The following is a 16,322-nucleotide window of genomic DNA, read 5'->3' as shown; positions in this document are numbered from 1 at the left end:
AAACTGAGATGGTAAGCAATATCTGGAACTGTAGCTAAGACTCTCAAAGCCAGACTTGATTATTGGCATCATTTGGTCATTTAAATATCTGTAGGCATGCTGTCTAGAACTGCTGAGACCCAGAATGACTGAAAAAAGGTGTAGGCATTATGAGAACAGCTTGGGAAATCATGCCAAGGTCACTGAATCCTGTTTGGCACTGTTTTAAGTTCAATTCTTTCTTTTTGTAACTCCTTTATGTTCTTTTCATCCACTCCCTCTTTCTTTTTCTGCTTCCAACATGCTCAATGTTCAAGTGAACTTTTATACACACAGATGTACCTCCTACAAACTTGCATACAATCACATACAGTATCAAACACTCAAAAACGTTCAAAGTTACTAATTTTTACTAGTGTTTTTACTCACATATTATGTCTTTTTATCAGTCCAGCGAAGCAAAACAAGGGAAAGCCGGTGCATGTGTTCACGGTGTGGCCTAATCTCTCACGCTTGCGTTTACTCAGACAGCTCTGCTATGCCTGGACTGTACACAGTCGTTAGGAGCTTCGGATATTCATACCAACAAAACGATTGCAGCAGTACAGCCGAATATGTAAGGCAGTAAAAGGCCGTTCACAGAGAACGCATTGTTGCTGTCTCCTGCGCTGCTTTTCCATTGTTTTTCTGTGTAAGCAAGCGTTTTTTTCTTTGGCGTCGCTCGTTTTTTTTAAAACGCGAACTGTGGTAATCAACCCATGAAGTTAAACGAAAACCGTTCAACCAAAATAGTCCGAAGTCAAAGCAAAGCGAGTCTTTAAGCAACACACAGTAGAGATATGATGAATACTGTGAATTCTGACATACTACTCTCCTTTATATACTGTTTTTGTTTACTCTATATGTATGTACTATTCAGATGTAGTTACTCTCTTGTGGCCACTTGTTTACACTCTTAAAAAAAGGTTCCAAAGGGGTGTTTTTGCAGTGATGCCATAGAAGAACTATTTTTGGTTCCCCAAAAAAACTTTCAGTGAACAGTTCTTAAAAGAACTATTTTAAAGTACATATTTAAAAAATCTAAAGAACCTTTCTCGGCTGTAAACTTTTCTGCATTTGAAAGGTTCCATGGATGTTCAAGGTTCTTCATGGAAGCATTAATGCCAATAAAGAACCTTTATTTTTAAGAGTGTATATAAATGTCCCTGAAAAAATCCCTGCAAACACTGCATACTGACAGCATGTCTGGAATGTCACTCAGCCAATCAAATTTGTGGACCAGAACTGTTGTAGCCTATTAAGTAGGCTATGCCACGTGTATGATAGCTGTATCTACTGCTGCATTGCAGGTGTCATACAGAACACAGGTGTCCAGAAGAAGTAGCCCATTGAAGGAGTTTGCACATCTCTGCACCTAGACAGGTGAGTCATTTGACTGACAAGTGAGGAATTTTTCAAACCACCTGTTAGTCAGCCTCTTTTAGTGAAAGTAGCTTTGCTGGTGCAAAAATGTGTCAGCAGACTCAACACAGCCCTCCTGCATACACAGGCATCTCATACACTGGTGTGCACAGTACTGTCTCCACTAGGACAATAGTCTCATTGTCCATGCTTTAGGTCAGGGCCATTATTCCCATGCTGGTCCAGTGTGGCCCATTTTCATTCTCATTTATCATATTTAACATAGTAAGATTAGAGTTCTCCATTACTCACACATACCGTAAATAAAATGAAGAAATGCATTTGTGCATGAGGTCATTCATAACTCATAACATCATAGTGACATTGACAGTGTTACTTTTTAAAGACAGCTTCTCCATGATGTTGAAAGTTTGCATTTTCTTTGGAAATCTCTTTTTTTGTCCATTTCAGTTCCTCTTTCAATGATGGCAATGAATCATAAACTGATTCTAATGAAGACTGCAAACATGTTGAGGATTTTTTTAAGTGGGTTGACGTAGACAGACATGTGGTAAGATTTATATATAAAAAAATTAAGTTGATTTAATTTTACAAATTTAAAGTGCTTTAAATAAATAAAATTAAATAAAACAAGTCTAAATTTACAAATTAAAAATGCTTTAAAAGACCAAAAAAATCAACCTTTGGATCTGTGTACCTTATTTACCCCTAAATGGTGCATTTTAGTACCTTAAAGGTACATATTATTAACAAGTTTTTTCGGAGAGTGTAGCATTACTCTAAATGCATTCAGAAGACTTCTTCACACAAACCCAGCTGTCAATCAAAACCTTACCTATGAGTTCAGATCCTAACTGTGGCTCTGTCAGTCCCATGTGTAATCCTGAGAGCTGGAAACAGGTGTCTTTCTAACTCTTGCTCACTTTAAGACATCTTAAACTCTGTGGAGCACCAGAGCAGGATGGACAAATCACATTCAGAACTAGAAATATCTTCCCTCGTTCTCTCTGTCCTGCACTATTCCCCCACCTACATGTTCTTTCTCTCTCCACCCCTTTCTCTTTTTCCAGCCCTCATAGTCTCTCACACACTTCTTCCCTCCCTTCTTTTTTCATTCTACTGCCACAAGGCAGCCTTTTATTCTCACAGCTGAAGAGCTCCTCACTTGTTCAGCCTCTGGAACGAGACACCCACCCTGAGCCCAGATCAGGAGACAGACCAGAAAGAGATAGATAGATAGATAGGCAGAAGTACAATAGGGGTGACTTATCGGCAAATACTGATGTAGAGATTTCAGAAATGGTGTCTCGTAAAATTAGATTTGTAATATCAGGATATTAGTATATGGAAGCAAGTCTTTTTTTGGCCCTCTCTCCCTCATGCCCCTGGTCCAAGAAATCTAATTCCCACAGCATAGTTGTCCTCTGGCCAAGCCAGATAAGCAAAATGTGAAATTAAATTCAATTACAATAAGCCAATAAAGCTGCCCTCTAAATACGTTAAATTGCCCTCTGTGAAATGTCTTATGACAACTAACGGAAGAGAAAACAAAAATGAAAATAATTAAAGGAAAGAATAGACACTGGAAGGGTTTGTGCATTGGATGAGATTACACTTCCTCTTTTAAAAAGAGAAATGGCTGTTGTAACAGTAATATTCTGAATAATGTCTTATTTTAGTTTCCAAATGTTAAACACCTCAAATACACACACGTACGCAATAGTGGTTCCCCCTCAACGCAATCCAACCCAACCCAGCCCATGAGACATACCACCAACGCATGTCTGGAGAGGACACTGTGTGGGATGTAAGAGGGTAGGAAACTTTGGGGAAATTTACAAGGCTGTAAAATTGCAAATAATGGCTTGCGGACTCAAAATGCCAACTGACAAATCTGTCTAAAAATACTGAGTGGGACAGGATATGATTGGACAAGTCCTGAAACGACTGTAAATACAAGGCTGCTTCCTGAAGGTTCACCTGGATAACTTGAAAACACTATAGGTAAGTGTAACAGGGAAGGGTAGGAATATACTCATTTGGGGTTCACAAATATTTGCCCATTCAAGTTTAAATATCGCTAAAGTAACACTTATTTCCCATTAGTTACAATCCATGTTGTCTGAGGTATCAATATTTGTCTTGAACAGCCGCGGAATGTAATTTTGTGGTAGAACGCCCATTTGCCTCGTTTCTTTTCATTTTTCTTTTTTCAAGGATTTACTCCCCAATTATTTATCTTAATTCACAACCAAATTTATAGACATTAAATCAAACAAAACACTAAATCATACAGTCTGAGATATTAAACAGGATAGAAATCATCGCAGCAAAAACATTTTACTTTTAAAGTCGCACGGGGTCTGTTCTGGCTGTTTCCATTGACAAGAGACGAATCACTAAGAGTAACGAAGATGAAATGGAACAAATGATGACCTCTGGTGGTTGTGCAAATGTATTTCGTTTAAATATAAATTCGTTTTTAGCCGTAAGCATTATAACTTCTAACCAAGCTCTGGTAGTAGATGACAACGTGGCTTGTATTTTTTTTTCCAGTGGTTAGAAAATATATAATTTAGCGTTCGTTTGAACACATTATGGAGTACGTTTTCACAATGTAAACCTGTAATGCCGTTTTTACAGCAACATTTTAATTCAAATGCCTTTAAAAACTTTCATTAACATACGTAATATATTCGTAAAGTATTTTCCTCAACTATATATCAAAAAGAGCAAATTTAAAGAAAACTTACTTGAAAGCGAACCCTTTTAGGGGCCATTGTGGTCCTTGGTTTGTAAATAACCAAAATTCTTGGAAATGGTCCTAAGGAGTGGGATCAGTACAGATTGAACAAGATGAATAGCTCTGTAGCTCCTTCAGAAACTCAGCTGAATCCACTGTGGGAGGTAGAAAGGGTTTCCATCAGAACAAGTTGTATTAACTGCTAAGACCATTTTAGGCAGATTGTCTGTCTGTGTGTAAAACATTTCACTTGCTCATTGGTTCTTAAAAAAAAGAAAAAAAGAATAGAAATCCAAAACTGTATAGTTTCTCAATCCCAAAAAATGAGTAATGAAAAAAATAACTCCTCTTATTCCATGACAGATCCAGTTTTTCTTCTCTTAATGATTCTGTTCATCTAATAACATATATAGATATACAGAAAAAAAATTGCTTGATCATAAACAGGCCCTCAGTCCACCTTTAGTCCTTCTAACTCTAGCTTTCAGATGCTTATGAGAAGAGCACAGCTAGTAAATCTGTTTAATGAAAAAAAAAAAAAAAAACTCCACCCCCAGTTTCAAGGTGGAAAAAAGAACAACACAGACTATAAAAAAACAACAACCAACAACATCGGAAAAGCATGAATCATTCAGTGTGGTAATTTAAATACTGGCTACTATGTGTGACTGGGTAAATACAGTAGCACTGTAATACAGGCTTCATTGAAATACGGATGGACTGACAGGGATTTATAGTTGTTTTATTATAAAATCAGACGTATATGATTTTAAACTGTAATAATTGATTACATGGTGATAACCATAAATAAGACACATTCATTAAGAAAACAAGAACGGATAACAAAAGATCCTTTCCTTTTTAAACTCTTTAATGATTTTTTTTTTATAAGTTTACACTGGAATGTTCTTCATCATGAACCCCTAATTCGTTGTTTTACAAGATTACAAAAAAATATCTGATGTCTTTATACCATTTCCCAATCCACATTATGATTCCATGAAAACCAAACAAAAACAATGGAAAAAGATAAACAAAAACATTTAATACGCCCTTCCCCTCTTCAAAATATGCAGAGACATTCAATGCATTACTGGGAACCAAGACAGCAAGGGAGACCTTTTTTCTTCAGCGTGGGCCATGTGGGGTTGAGACTGAAGTTTGGGATGATGGCTCAGCAGGCTGGGAACCACTCATAATGCTGATAGGAGACCAGAGGTCCCTCCCTGAAAACCTACTCACAATCACAGACAGTCAAGAGACAGACATGATCCCGATCCTCCACCGAAGGGCTTTATCTACAAACACATTTCACATGTTGGCAAGCAGGTTGCCTTCTAGTAGTATCAAAAGTCCAAGCCAGAAGTTTTTGCTTTCAATAGAAAACATGATATAAGCAGACAGACTGAGCTCTCATTTTTGAAGCAACACGTTTTGCTGCCTGCAATGTTGTCATCTTAAATGAATGAAAATTACTTTTTGTAATACAAGTTGTTAATAGCTTTAAATGTTTTTCCATTTGAATTGGGGGTTAAATTGCCCTCAGATGTCCATGATAAACTGCAACCAGTTTTGAAATTGTACTTCAGGCTCTATTTCCTTAAAGGCTGGCATTATTACATCAAAACATTATGTTAAACAGAAAGCCAGTCAAGAGTTAGACATAGATCCAAGCACAGACTTCTTAAACATGTCAGATGTTAACAGCAGACGTAAACAAAAGATAAAATATATACTTTAGACAAAACAAAGAAGTCTGAAAGACAAAGAAAGAGACAAAACAATGACTACGAAATGGATGCAAGCAAGGTAGTGTTTCAAAAAAGTTAGTTCAGCACATTGAAAATAAATCTTTAGAAAACCACAAACTGAGAGAAAAGACACAAGCAACTTGACTTTACCCTTACAGTGGAGGTATATGATCCATCAATTCAAAAATATACTGCTATGCTGGCTTCAAATAAATAAAGGTACACCAGCCCATTCCCTCCTTCTGATACAGTCTCCATTTTAGCCCCAAACCTTGCTGAATGGTTTGGCCGTTAAAGAGGGTTGCTTTGTGAAATTGGGTACAATTGAAGCCAATATTGTCAGCAAAGTCTAGACTGACTTGGTTTTCTTTTCGGGGGTAAAACAAACAAACAAAACAAAACAAAACCGAGGAGAAGTCCTGTTAAAGTACTGCTGAAGATGATAAAGATTGCATCGTCCCTCCATTTATATGTCTCTCCCTTCTTTTATTTATATGAATGTTTTTAGTCCATTTATCTGCTCCTCTGTCAAGTGGGGTGGAATTTTGTTAGTGATGTTTCCTTTTACAGTATTTCATATTTGTCAACCACAAATGATGTTTCTGTGGAGAACCGAACCGGGCTGTCCCCGTCCACCTGAGACACCTTGGTGACCTGGTAAGACAGAGAAAAGAGGAAAAAGTTAGTGTGTTAACTGTGATGTAGAATCTATTGTACATACTGCAACCTAATCTAATAAATAATACCAGTACTTTAGGAACTCAAACTTTTTTTTTTTAACTACTTACTTTGAATTTACATTTTTATGATTTATATGATCACTAGCTTTTCATAAACTCATTAACCCCCTGCAAATTAACCTTTTTTCTTACCTGAATGTCACAGTAGCTGCCCTTGGAGACAAAAGAGACACTGACAGGGAAAAAGTCATTAGGCTGGCCAGGTATGCTGAACTCCAGGCTACCGGTTTTATTCTTCACATCAATCACAGGAAGACACCACTCCAGGACATTTCGTCTGCTGTCATGGCGATATTCTCCATCTAGATCACCAATCATGGGAGCTCCCACCCCTGACCTGTGATGAAATTGTTATAATAGACAAATATAAAAAAAAACAAGCCAAATGATTCCAAGGTGCGTCATTATACACTGCTAGTCAAAAGTTTTTGAACAGTAAGATTATTCATGTTTGTTAAAGAAGTTGCTTTTGCTCACCAAGCCTGCATTTATTTGATCCATAATACAGCAAAAGCAGCAATATTGTAACATATCTATTTACAATAACTGTTTTCTATTTGAATATATTTTAAAATGTAATTTATTCTTGTGATCAAAGCTAAATTTTCATCATGATTACTCCAGTCTTCATTGTCACATGATCCTTTAGAAATCATTGCAATATGCTGATTGGCGGTTCAAGAAACTTTTATTTTTTATTATTATCAATATTTATAACAGTTGAATACTTTTTTTTCAGGATTCTTTGATGTGATGAATAGAAAGATCGAACGATCAGCATTTATCTGAAATAAAAACTTGTAACATTATACACTATACCATTCAAAAGCTTGGAGTCAGTATAATTTTTTATTGGAGGGGAGGGAGAAGAAATTCTTGAAATTAATACTTTTATTTAGCAAGGATGCTTTAAATTGATTGAAAGTAATGATAAAGACATTTATAATGTTACAAAAGACTTTATTTCAGATAAATGCTGTTCTTCTGTTTTTTTTAGGGATGCACCGATCCGTATCGGCCGATCACTTGCGCGTTTTGTCAGTAAAGCCGGTTCTGTAATCAGCGGTAAATGCCATCAGGTGCGTGATTTCACGTTGAGCCTACATATATACTACACACAGCCGTTGTTCACTGACGAGCTGCGCACTTTCACACTGATAATGAACATTGATTTGCGCAGCTTGTCGGTAAACAACGGCTGTGTGTAGTATATACGGCTCAACGTGAAATCACGCACCTGATGGCATTTACCGCTGATTACAGAACCGGCTTTACTGACAAAACGCGCAAGCATGATCGGCCGATTGGTATCGGTGCATCCCTAGTTTTTTTTATTCATCAAAGAAACCTGAAAAAATTTCTACTGAAAAAAAATGTTTTTTGAGCAGCAAATCAGAATACTAGAATGATTTCTGAAGGATCATGTGACTGGAGTAATGATGCTAAAAATTCAGCTTTGAAATCGCAAGAATAAGTTACATTTTATAAAAATATTCAAGTTATTTTAAATAGTAAAAAATATTTCAAAAGTTTTACTGTTTTGCTGCACATTGAATCAAATAAATGCAGGCCGTGAGCAGAAGAGACTTCTTTAAAAATCTTACTGTTCAAAAACGTTTGGCTGGTAGTGTACACAGGGAAAAAAAAAAAAAAAAGTTAATGTGTGTAAATTAGAGCCTGAACTAAATTTTATGAATTTGTACTCACGGTACAGGGATAGAGATGACTACATCATTGAGTTCCAGAGAATCTTCCTGTAGCTCGTACTCAATGTTTACATCACAGCCAGTACCACTCTCAGAGGGCCAGCAGTTTACTGCACAAACAGAAATTACATTAGCGTAAGTCATGTGACACTACTGGGGAGACATAAGCTGTTAACTTTATTGGTAATACTAAACCATATGTTTAGGACTGACTTGTTAGTGGAATAAGGGATTCGTCTGTGGTCTGTAGCCTCCACTTCAGCACACCCACATCACTTTTCAGGGGGAAGGATTTGTCTGGGTTTTTGAGACCAATCACGGAGTCCACTGTGAAAAGTTTTTTGTCCACATTTGGATGGGTCTACAAGAAAGAGGTTAGAAGTGTGTTGCAAATATACAAAGGTTTAATGTAATTTTTTTAATTAGTTTTAGAAAATATAGAAACTGTCATTAGTTTTCAATTTTGGTTTGTATTGTGGTTTAGTTTAATTAACTTTTTTCATTTATATTTGGTTCAATTTACTTTTGGTTTTTATTGGTTTCAGTGCTCATTTTTTGGACTTTTTTTGGTAACATTTTACAATAAGGTTTATTAGTTAACATTAGTTAACTACATTAGTTAACATGAACTAGGAATGAACAATACTTGTACAGCAACACTTGGTCATCTTAATGTTAATTTCAGCATTTACTAATACATTATTAAAATTGTGTTTGTTAACATTAGTTAATGCACTGTGAACTAACATGGCTGTGTTTTTATTAACAAACACTAACATTAAAGAAATAATTAAAGATAAAAAAATGTGGTAACACTTTACAATAAGGTTCATTAGTTAACATTAGTTAACCACATTAGTTAACATGAACTAATAATGAACTGCACTTATACAGAATTTATTAATCTTTGTTAATGTTAATTTCAACATTTACTAATACTTTATTAAAATCTTGTTAACATTAGTTAATGCAGTGTGAACTAACATGAACAAACAATGAACAACTGTATTTCCGTTAACTAACATTAATGAAGATTAGTAAATACAGTAACTAATGTATTGGTCATGGTTAGTTCATGTTAGTTAATACATTAACTAATGTTTAACTAATGAACCTTATTGTAAAGTGTTACCAAAAATGTAATAAATGTATTGTTCATAATTCATTCATGTTAGTTTAACTAATGCTTACGAATGTCACCTTATTGTAACGTGTTACAGATTTTTTTTTATACACAATGAATTATATTTAAAGTAATTCTACATTGGGATTATTTTGGGGTTTCTCATAATTAGCCAATGCTTTTATATTTAGAGAAAGAGAAAGAAACATACCTGCAACTGCACGCCCCTCTTGTCATTATTGCTAACGTTCAGCCTAATTCGCCCGTTCTTTTCATCAGTCACTCTGAGGGTAATCATGCCAACCACTTCCATGTTTTGAAGGCCACCATCACGGCCACACGTGAGGGTGATCTTTTCCTCCACTCGCATATGCACACTGAAAATTAGACAGAAATTCTTGTAAGATTTACCTAAGTGTTATAAAATGATTCAATCCTAAAACAAATCTTAGATGGTGCCTCCTAACCCAAAATAGAGTTTTAGGTCTATACAGAAATAGGAAAAATAAGACATTTCTGTGTAATCTGAGCAAAAGGTCTGATATTGAAAAAATAAATAAAAATCAATCTAATCAGTGTAATCTAATTTACATTCTGGTGACTGCTGTTTAAATTTAGATTCACTTAAACATAAGCACCACTTTCTAAGTGTCTTCATTGTGTTGATGAATAAGTGCAGTTTCACCATATGTTCTGCTGAGTTCAGCGTGTAAGACACAGCAAAAATAGGCTCAGCGCTGAAGCTCTACTTGACATGCTGATCACACGTACAGCATGAATGCTGCAACTGTTAACATGGCCACTGAAAAAAATACGTACCGCTTACATGCTGCTAACATGAGGTGTAGGGTCTTAATCTGAAACTGACTTGAGCAAGCAGTAAATATATATTTTAAATCCATGTCTAACCTCACAAAAATTTATATATTTACACAAAACACAAAAATGGACTTGTTAATGCGTTAATAAACAGCACTACAAAATATTTTAATTGAGCTGACTTCTTTAGACTATACTCAGTATGATTCTTCCATCAAAAACCAGTGTTCGGGGTAGCGCATTACATTTAACGCAAGTTATGTAATCAGATTACTTTTTTCAAGTAACTAGTGAAGTTATTTTTTCAAATAACTTTTACTTTTTTCCCCCAATTTATTGATTGGAAGCTCTCCTGTCCTTATGCTGAGAGAAATCAAGAATTTGGGAGAAAGATGTCACTTTAGTTCTAGAATAAATGTGAACATCCATTCATCTCACTCACAAAAAAAACAAAAAAAAACAGATTCAGTGTTCCTCAAAATGAATAAAAACAGTGAAATGCGACTCAGAATATTACACAAACCTACACTAATTAAATATGTTGAATGATACAAATATCCTTTATGTATTTAATCCCATTTTAAAAACCTGTGTCTTCGCTGCTGACCTTCGATGATCCAATTCAACCATACTAATAATCAAATTACTCAAGATAAACTAACATTTGTTCTTTTTTTGTATTGCTGAAGAGTGTTGAACTTTCTTCTTCTGCGTTCTACTGTACAGACGTGAATTTACTTTTTCTTTCAGCCTGAGGCTTTTGGTGTGAAAGGGCTTTTACATCTGCCAAAAACTTTTTATATTAAAAACAAACAAGCAAGTCCTGCCCAGATTTAAAAAGTAATGCAAAAGTAACAATGTAAAAGTAACTAAGTAACGTAATTAGTTACTTTTTTAGGGAGTAATGCATTACTTTTAAAAAGTAACTTTTCCCAACACTGACATATCATTACCTCTCTGTGTGGGTTGGAGGCGGCAGAGATTTGGACACCTCTGATGGTCTTTTTCCTGTGCTGGGCAAGATGATATTCTCTCCTTCTGACTTCAGTTTATCCACAAAGTCATCCACCTCCTTACCTTTGCCAACCAGTTTAAGTGCTTTACTTGAACCACTGGACCTAAAACAGGCAAAAGGGCATTCAATTGCAGCCTGCTGCTGTTTTTATACAGATTAAGGATTACTGTAGTCTATTAAGAGCATGGCAGTACCTGGAAGGTGCAGGTGTGGGTTTGGGTTTCTCGGGCTCAATTAGTGTGTCTGTGATGACCGAATTGCTGCTGCCCATGCTCGAGCTGCCAAAACCACCAAAGCCCGGTCCCTTCTTTCCACGCTCGGAATCACGGCGTATCTGCTGAAGCTCTTTAGCCTTCCGTCTCATCTCTGCCTTAGCCTCGCGTTCCTGAGTCTGATGAACAATTAATTGAGCAGTTTAGAGTGAAGAAAAGATGATCGACAATAAATTAGATTGTAATTAAAGCATTTAATTTATCAAGTGTCATCTGAGAGTTCTTGCCAGCATGTTATTTTTAAACTGCAAACACGTGGCTGGGATCAAAGATGCTTGATAATGAAGTCCACACACAGCACCTTGCTTGCACGCGTTAGGAAGTTATTGATTCTCTTCCTTTGCATCAGTGCATGCACCTGAGCTAAACAAGTCTAGCAGACTAGAGAATTTTGTAGAATGTCATTATATGCTGTAGACTTTTGGGGAATTGCCAGATTTGTTAATCAGAAAAGACGACAGCATAATTTCAGCCACTGACGGCAAAGTAACAGTCAAAAGAATGCAATGCTATGCCTTAAGAAATCTTTTTCCTACCTCTCTGACAGCACGGAACACCTTTTCCTCATGGGAATCCATCTCTGTAAATGTGCGGATCTGGGCCAAGTTAACATTTTCTCTATAACCAAGGGCAACAATCTCATCGAAGGCGAAGATGAGGTCAAAGCAGTGCTCTGAAATCTCACTCTCCTCCAGGACTCGACAATATTCAGGAATCTACCAAAAATTATAGAAGAATGAACATAAATCAGTCAGCTTCTTTCAGAAAACTTATATAACAGAACAACCTATATTGAACATGTACAAACAAACAACCAACAACACAGAAAAATATTTTACTTTTCTTTTATTTCTAAAGTACATACACTACTAATCAAAAGTTTTTGGACGGCATTTATTCGATCCAAAGTACAGCAAAAACAGTCAAATTAAAATATTTGTACTATTTAAAATGTTAAAAACTGTTTTCTATTTGAATATATTTTCAAATGTACTTATTATTCCTGTGATTTCAAAGCTGATTTTTTTAGAATCATTACTCCAGTCACATGATCCTTCTGAAATCATTCTAATATTCTGATTTACTGCTCAAAAACTTTTATTATTATTATTATCTTGAAAACAGCCGAGTAGATTTTTTTTCAGATTTCTTTGATGAAGAGAAAGTTCAGAAGAACAGCATTTATCTGAAACAGAACCTTTTCGTATCATTATTAATGTCTTTATTATCACTTTTGTTAAATTTAAAGCATCCTTGCTAAATAAAAGTATTCATTTCTATATATTTCATAAATTATACTGACTCCAAGCTTTTGAATGGAATAGTAGATATTGTTACAAAAAAGGTTTTTATTCAGATAAATGCTGATCTTTGTATCTTTCTATTCATCAAAGAATCCTGAAAAAAAATTTACTCAACTGTTTTAAATATTGATAATAATAAACAATAATAAATGTTTCTCGAACAGCAAATCAGCATATTAGAATAACTTCTGAAGGATCATGCCACACTGAAGACTGGAGTAATGATGCTGAACATTTAGCTTTGATCACAGGAATAAATTACATTTTAATAAAATTGATACAAAGTGATGTTAAAGATATTTAATGTTACAAAAGATTTCTATTTCAGATAAATGATGTTCTTCTGAACTTTATATTCATCAAAGAAACCTGAAAAAAAATTCTACTCAGCTGTTTCAAACATAATGATCATAAATGTTTTCTGAGCAGCAAATCAGAATATTAGAATGATTTCTGAAGGATCATGTGACTGGTGTAATGATACAAGAAAAAAAATTTAAATCACAGGAATGTGTTACATTTTCTGGTATTTAGTTATTGTTTATTAAAGTTTATTCATGACAAAACTGTTATGTCACACTGACGGCATTTTGCCTTTGTTTGCACGACCCTATTTACTGTCTATATACAAATAAAAATAAATAATATAGAGACCACAATGAACTGTGATTCAACATGCAGCATTCTGTTCTACCATATGTGTTATTAGGTGGTTATTAGTACATTTTAAGGTAAAAATGCAGATTTTAGTAGATATTTAGTAGTAGTTTGGTAGAAGTTAAAGTAGATCAGTATTTTTACATTATATAACCGTTACTATATACAGTTACAAAATATACAGGCACCAATACTGCATAATGCTTTAAACATTACCACAGTACCTGAAACATTCATTTTACAATGAATTTCTCACAACGAAACATAAACACTAAAATAAAGAAATAATTAAAATACAAAAATATATTCAAGTCATCCATAAAAAATTGTGTATGCTGTTTCTATCATACCACGCGTGAGAAGAGACGGAGTGTCTCCAGGTCCTCCAGTATGTTACTGTTCTTGGTGGTGACCAGCACCATGTAGAGCTTCTCCAGAGGCTGGTAGACATAACGCACACTTTCAGTCTCCACAAACGTGTGCTGTTTGCCGGTGTTCATCAGTTTGGGGAAAGCAGCCAGCAGACCCTCCACTCGCGTCCGTGTCATCTCTACAAACTGCCGTGACACCAGGGCCTTACCCGCCTTGGTGCAAACTGCTGCTGCCAACAGCACCTGAATAAAAGAGTCATTACACAAGAATTTTAAGGAGCCATTTCAAAAAACCCAAGAGCAATCTTCAGAGAGGAACGTGCAGAATGCAGTGGACTGCTTGGATGTATTGATGGAAAGAGGCCACGCTTGATTCAATATAACATTCCTTCCAAGAGCAAAACTGACAACTATATTTGGCTCTCATGTTTGCTGTACTTATTTTATAATGTTTTTCATAACAGCAAAGATAGAACCCTTCCCTCAACAGAAGGTTGCTGTCACATGACCAACTGTCAGAACAGACTTACTACTGTACATAACCAAAGCCTTCTGAAGCAAGTCAGAGAAACGCCTAATAAAACCAACAGTGTGATTACATACCATGCAGGCTTCTACACTTTCCAGTCATTTGTTATAACTAAATATGGACTAGAAAAAAAAACACATTATAGAGATGTTATCTCTAGCCAAATACATAGGTTAGTATTGAGCATGAGACAAAAAAAATGATATTGACTACAGAAATTGCTATGACTTTTCAGGTCTGGAAATAACACTTTAAATTCAGTGTTATTTCAAGCTTTTCAAAGACCATGGAAACCAACCATGAGACAGCAAAACCAGCTAAAGTAACTGACAGAATGAATGGTTTTCTTTTATCATTACCAAGAAATCAATGTGTTCTGTTTAATGAGTTATTAAATTACACAAACTTCATGTTGCATTTATTGAATGCATTTCTGAATAGACAGCTGTTAAAATACTACAGTGCAACCCTTTATGAGACAAGCTATCACTCATTACAAAACACTGAGCAAAGACTTTATATGGAATTAAGATATCACCCTTTCCATAAAACAACTGTACAAAAATGATAAGATAATAAACTAAAATATGACTCACACAATGCAACTTATATTAATCTGAATGGTTTCTTTATTTCTAAGGCTCTCTATTCTTGGGAAAAAATATCCTGCTCACCTAAATTTTACAGAAAAGCTTTGAAACAATTAATCTTGTTCTAACTGATCTGACAGAAATGAAGCAACATTTTTGTCAAGTCAGTTTGCATAAACACATACTAGTTGTAATTTAACCAAATAAGACAAAACTGTTTGAAATAATCTGAATGGTTGCTATTTTCATGATAAATTATTGCAATATTTTTAAACATTAAACCAGCAGTGGATTCAAGGCTAACACACTTTGACCACGTCAACAGATGTTGCAATTACAAATGGGCTAGATATTTCAGACACAGTCATTTAGCCCCACTGTTATTAACCACAGACTTATATTATAACCGATATGCTATCACAGACACGTTAAGAAGCTGATAGTGAAAGTTATAGGCCTGCAGTATAGCGAGTATTTGACACTGATGTAGCTCACTGCTCCTCATATTGACAACACACCTTACTAGCGAGTTTAACAGCTCAATAAGCGACATTATACACAGACATAATAACTGAGCCAATTTACAATTTCACGTTACGCTACTTTTAAAGTTTCTCTTGATTTAATACGCATATCGAGCAATAAATCAGTCTGCGGTTGATTTCGTTAGCTAGCAGCAATCTCCTGTAAAAACCGGAACCCGTCGTCAAAACCGGTTGTTTGTACGTAAACGAATAAAAATTAACTCACCATTTTCAGCGTCTGATATGTGTTCTGCGTTTAATCTTCTAAACGCCGTTTGTGTGGTTGTATAAATGCTATGTTGAGAGAAATAAAACTGTTATTTGTGTGCAGTGCGCTGCTCCGCGGTTCAATATGGCAGAAGTGTAAGCCACGTCTCCAACCGGAAGCGGCTCGTCAGCAGGGTAAAAGGGCAGCGCGACATATGTGGAAGATCCAACATCAGCAGCAGGAGCAGTAGCAGCACTGCCCAACCCTCACACAACACTACAGCTTCCTTTTCCTCGTGTCCAACACTATATTATATTATATTATTATATCAGAAATAATTTACACTACCAGTCAAAACGTTTTAAACATTATAATGATTTGTAATGTCTCTTTTGCTTTTATTTGATCCAAAGTACAGCAAAAACAGTACAATTTTAAGATATTTTAAGTATTTAAAATAATATATATATATAAAATTACTCCAAGCTTTTAAATTGTAAAGTGTATAATGTTACAAAAGATTTTTTATTACAGATACATTCTTAATATCTTTCTATTCACCAAAGAAT

At 35.3% G+C, this 16,322-nt stretch overlaps 2 protein-coding genes across 8 annotated transcripts in view; both read right to left on the bottom strand.

Moving 5' to 3' along the window:
* The window catches only part of phldb1a (pleckstrin homology-like domain, family B, member 1a), a 74,950-nt gene extending 70,428 nt beyond the window's left edge, over positions 1-4,522 (bottom strand). For 2 of the 7 annotated variants that reach the window (XM_073839854.1, XM_073839859.1), the window contains exon 1: positions 4,155-4,522. In XM_073839854.1, the coding sequence (XP_073695955.1) occupies positions 4,155-4,181 (27 nt within the window). In that variant the 5' untranslated portion in view covers positions 4,182-4,522. Of the gene's footprint in view, positions 1-2,236; positions 2,391-4,154 lie in introns of those variants that run through there. The other 5 variants (XM_073839861.1, XM_073839863.1, XM_073839857.1 and 2 more) reach the window with 4 other exon arrangements.
* Positions 4,523-4,865: 343 nt separating this feature from the next.
* Positions 4,866-15,912, bottom strand: arcn1a (archain 1a). Its single transcript, XM_073839894.1, has 10 exons — positions 15,772-15,912; positions 13,882-14,145; positions 12,107-12,286; positions 11,493-11,689; positions 11,237-11,401; positions 9,676-9,841; positions 8,555-8,702; positions 8,343-8,451; positions 6,768-6,972; positions 4,866-6,549 (listed from the first exon to the last, which is right to left on the bottom strand). The coding sequence occupies exons 1-10, from the start codon at positions 15,772-15,774 to the stop codon at positions 6,460-6,462; spliced, it is 1,527 nt and encodes a 508-aa protein (XP_073695995.1). The 5' UTR covers positions 15,775-15,912; the 3' UTR covers positions 4,866-6,459.
* Between the last annotated feature and the right edge of the window lie 410 nt (positions 15,913-16,322).

The sequence above is a fragment of the Garra rufa genome, chromosome 5 (genome assembly GCF_049309525.1).
Source record: "Garra rufa chromosome 5, GarRuf1.0, whole genome shotgun sequence".
NCBI classification, from domain to species: domain Eukaryota; kingdom Metazoa; phylum Chordata; class Actinopteri; order Cypriniformes; family Cyprinidae; genus Garra; species Garra rufa.
The sequence above is the reverse complement of the archived record's forward strand: the minus strand, read 5'-3'. Positions and strand labels throughout refer to the sequence as shown.

Bases quoted from the DNA above. Each gene is read 5' to 3' on its own strand.
- arcn1a (XM_073839894.1), bottom strand. The intron at 8,703-9,675 runs GTATGTTTCTTT...TCTTTCTTGTAG, and splicing joins AGAGGGGCGTGCAGTTGCAG to ACCCATCCAAATGTGGACAA. The intron at 6,550-6,767 runs GTAAGAAAAAAG...CTGTCTTACCAG, and splicing joins GCAGCTACTGTGACATTCAG to GTCACCAAGGTGTCTCAGGT.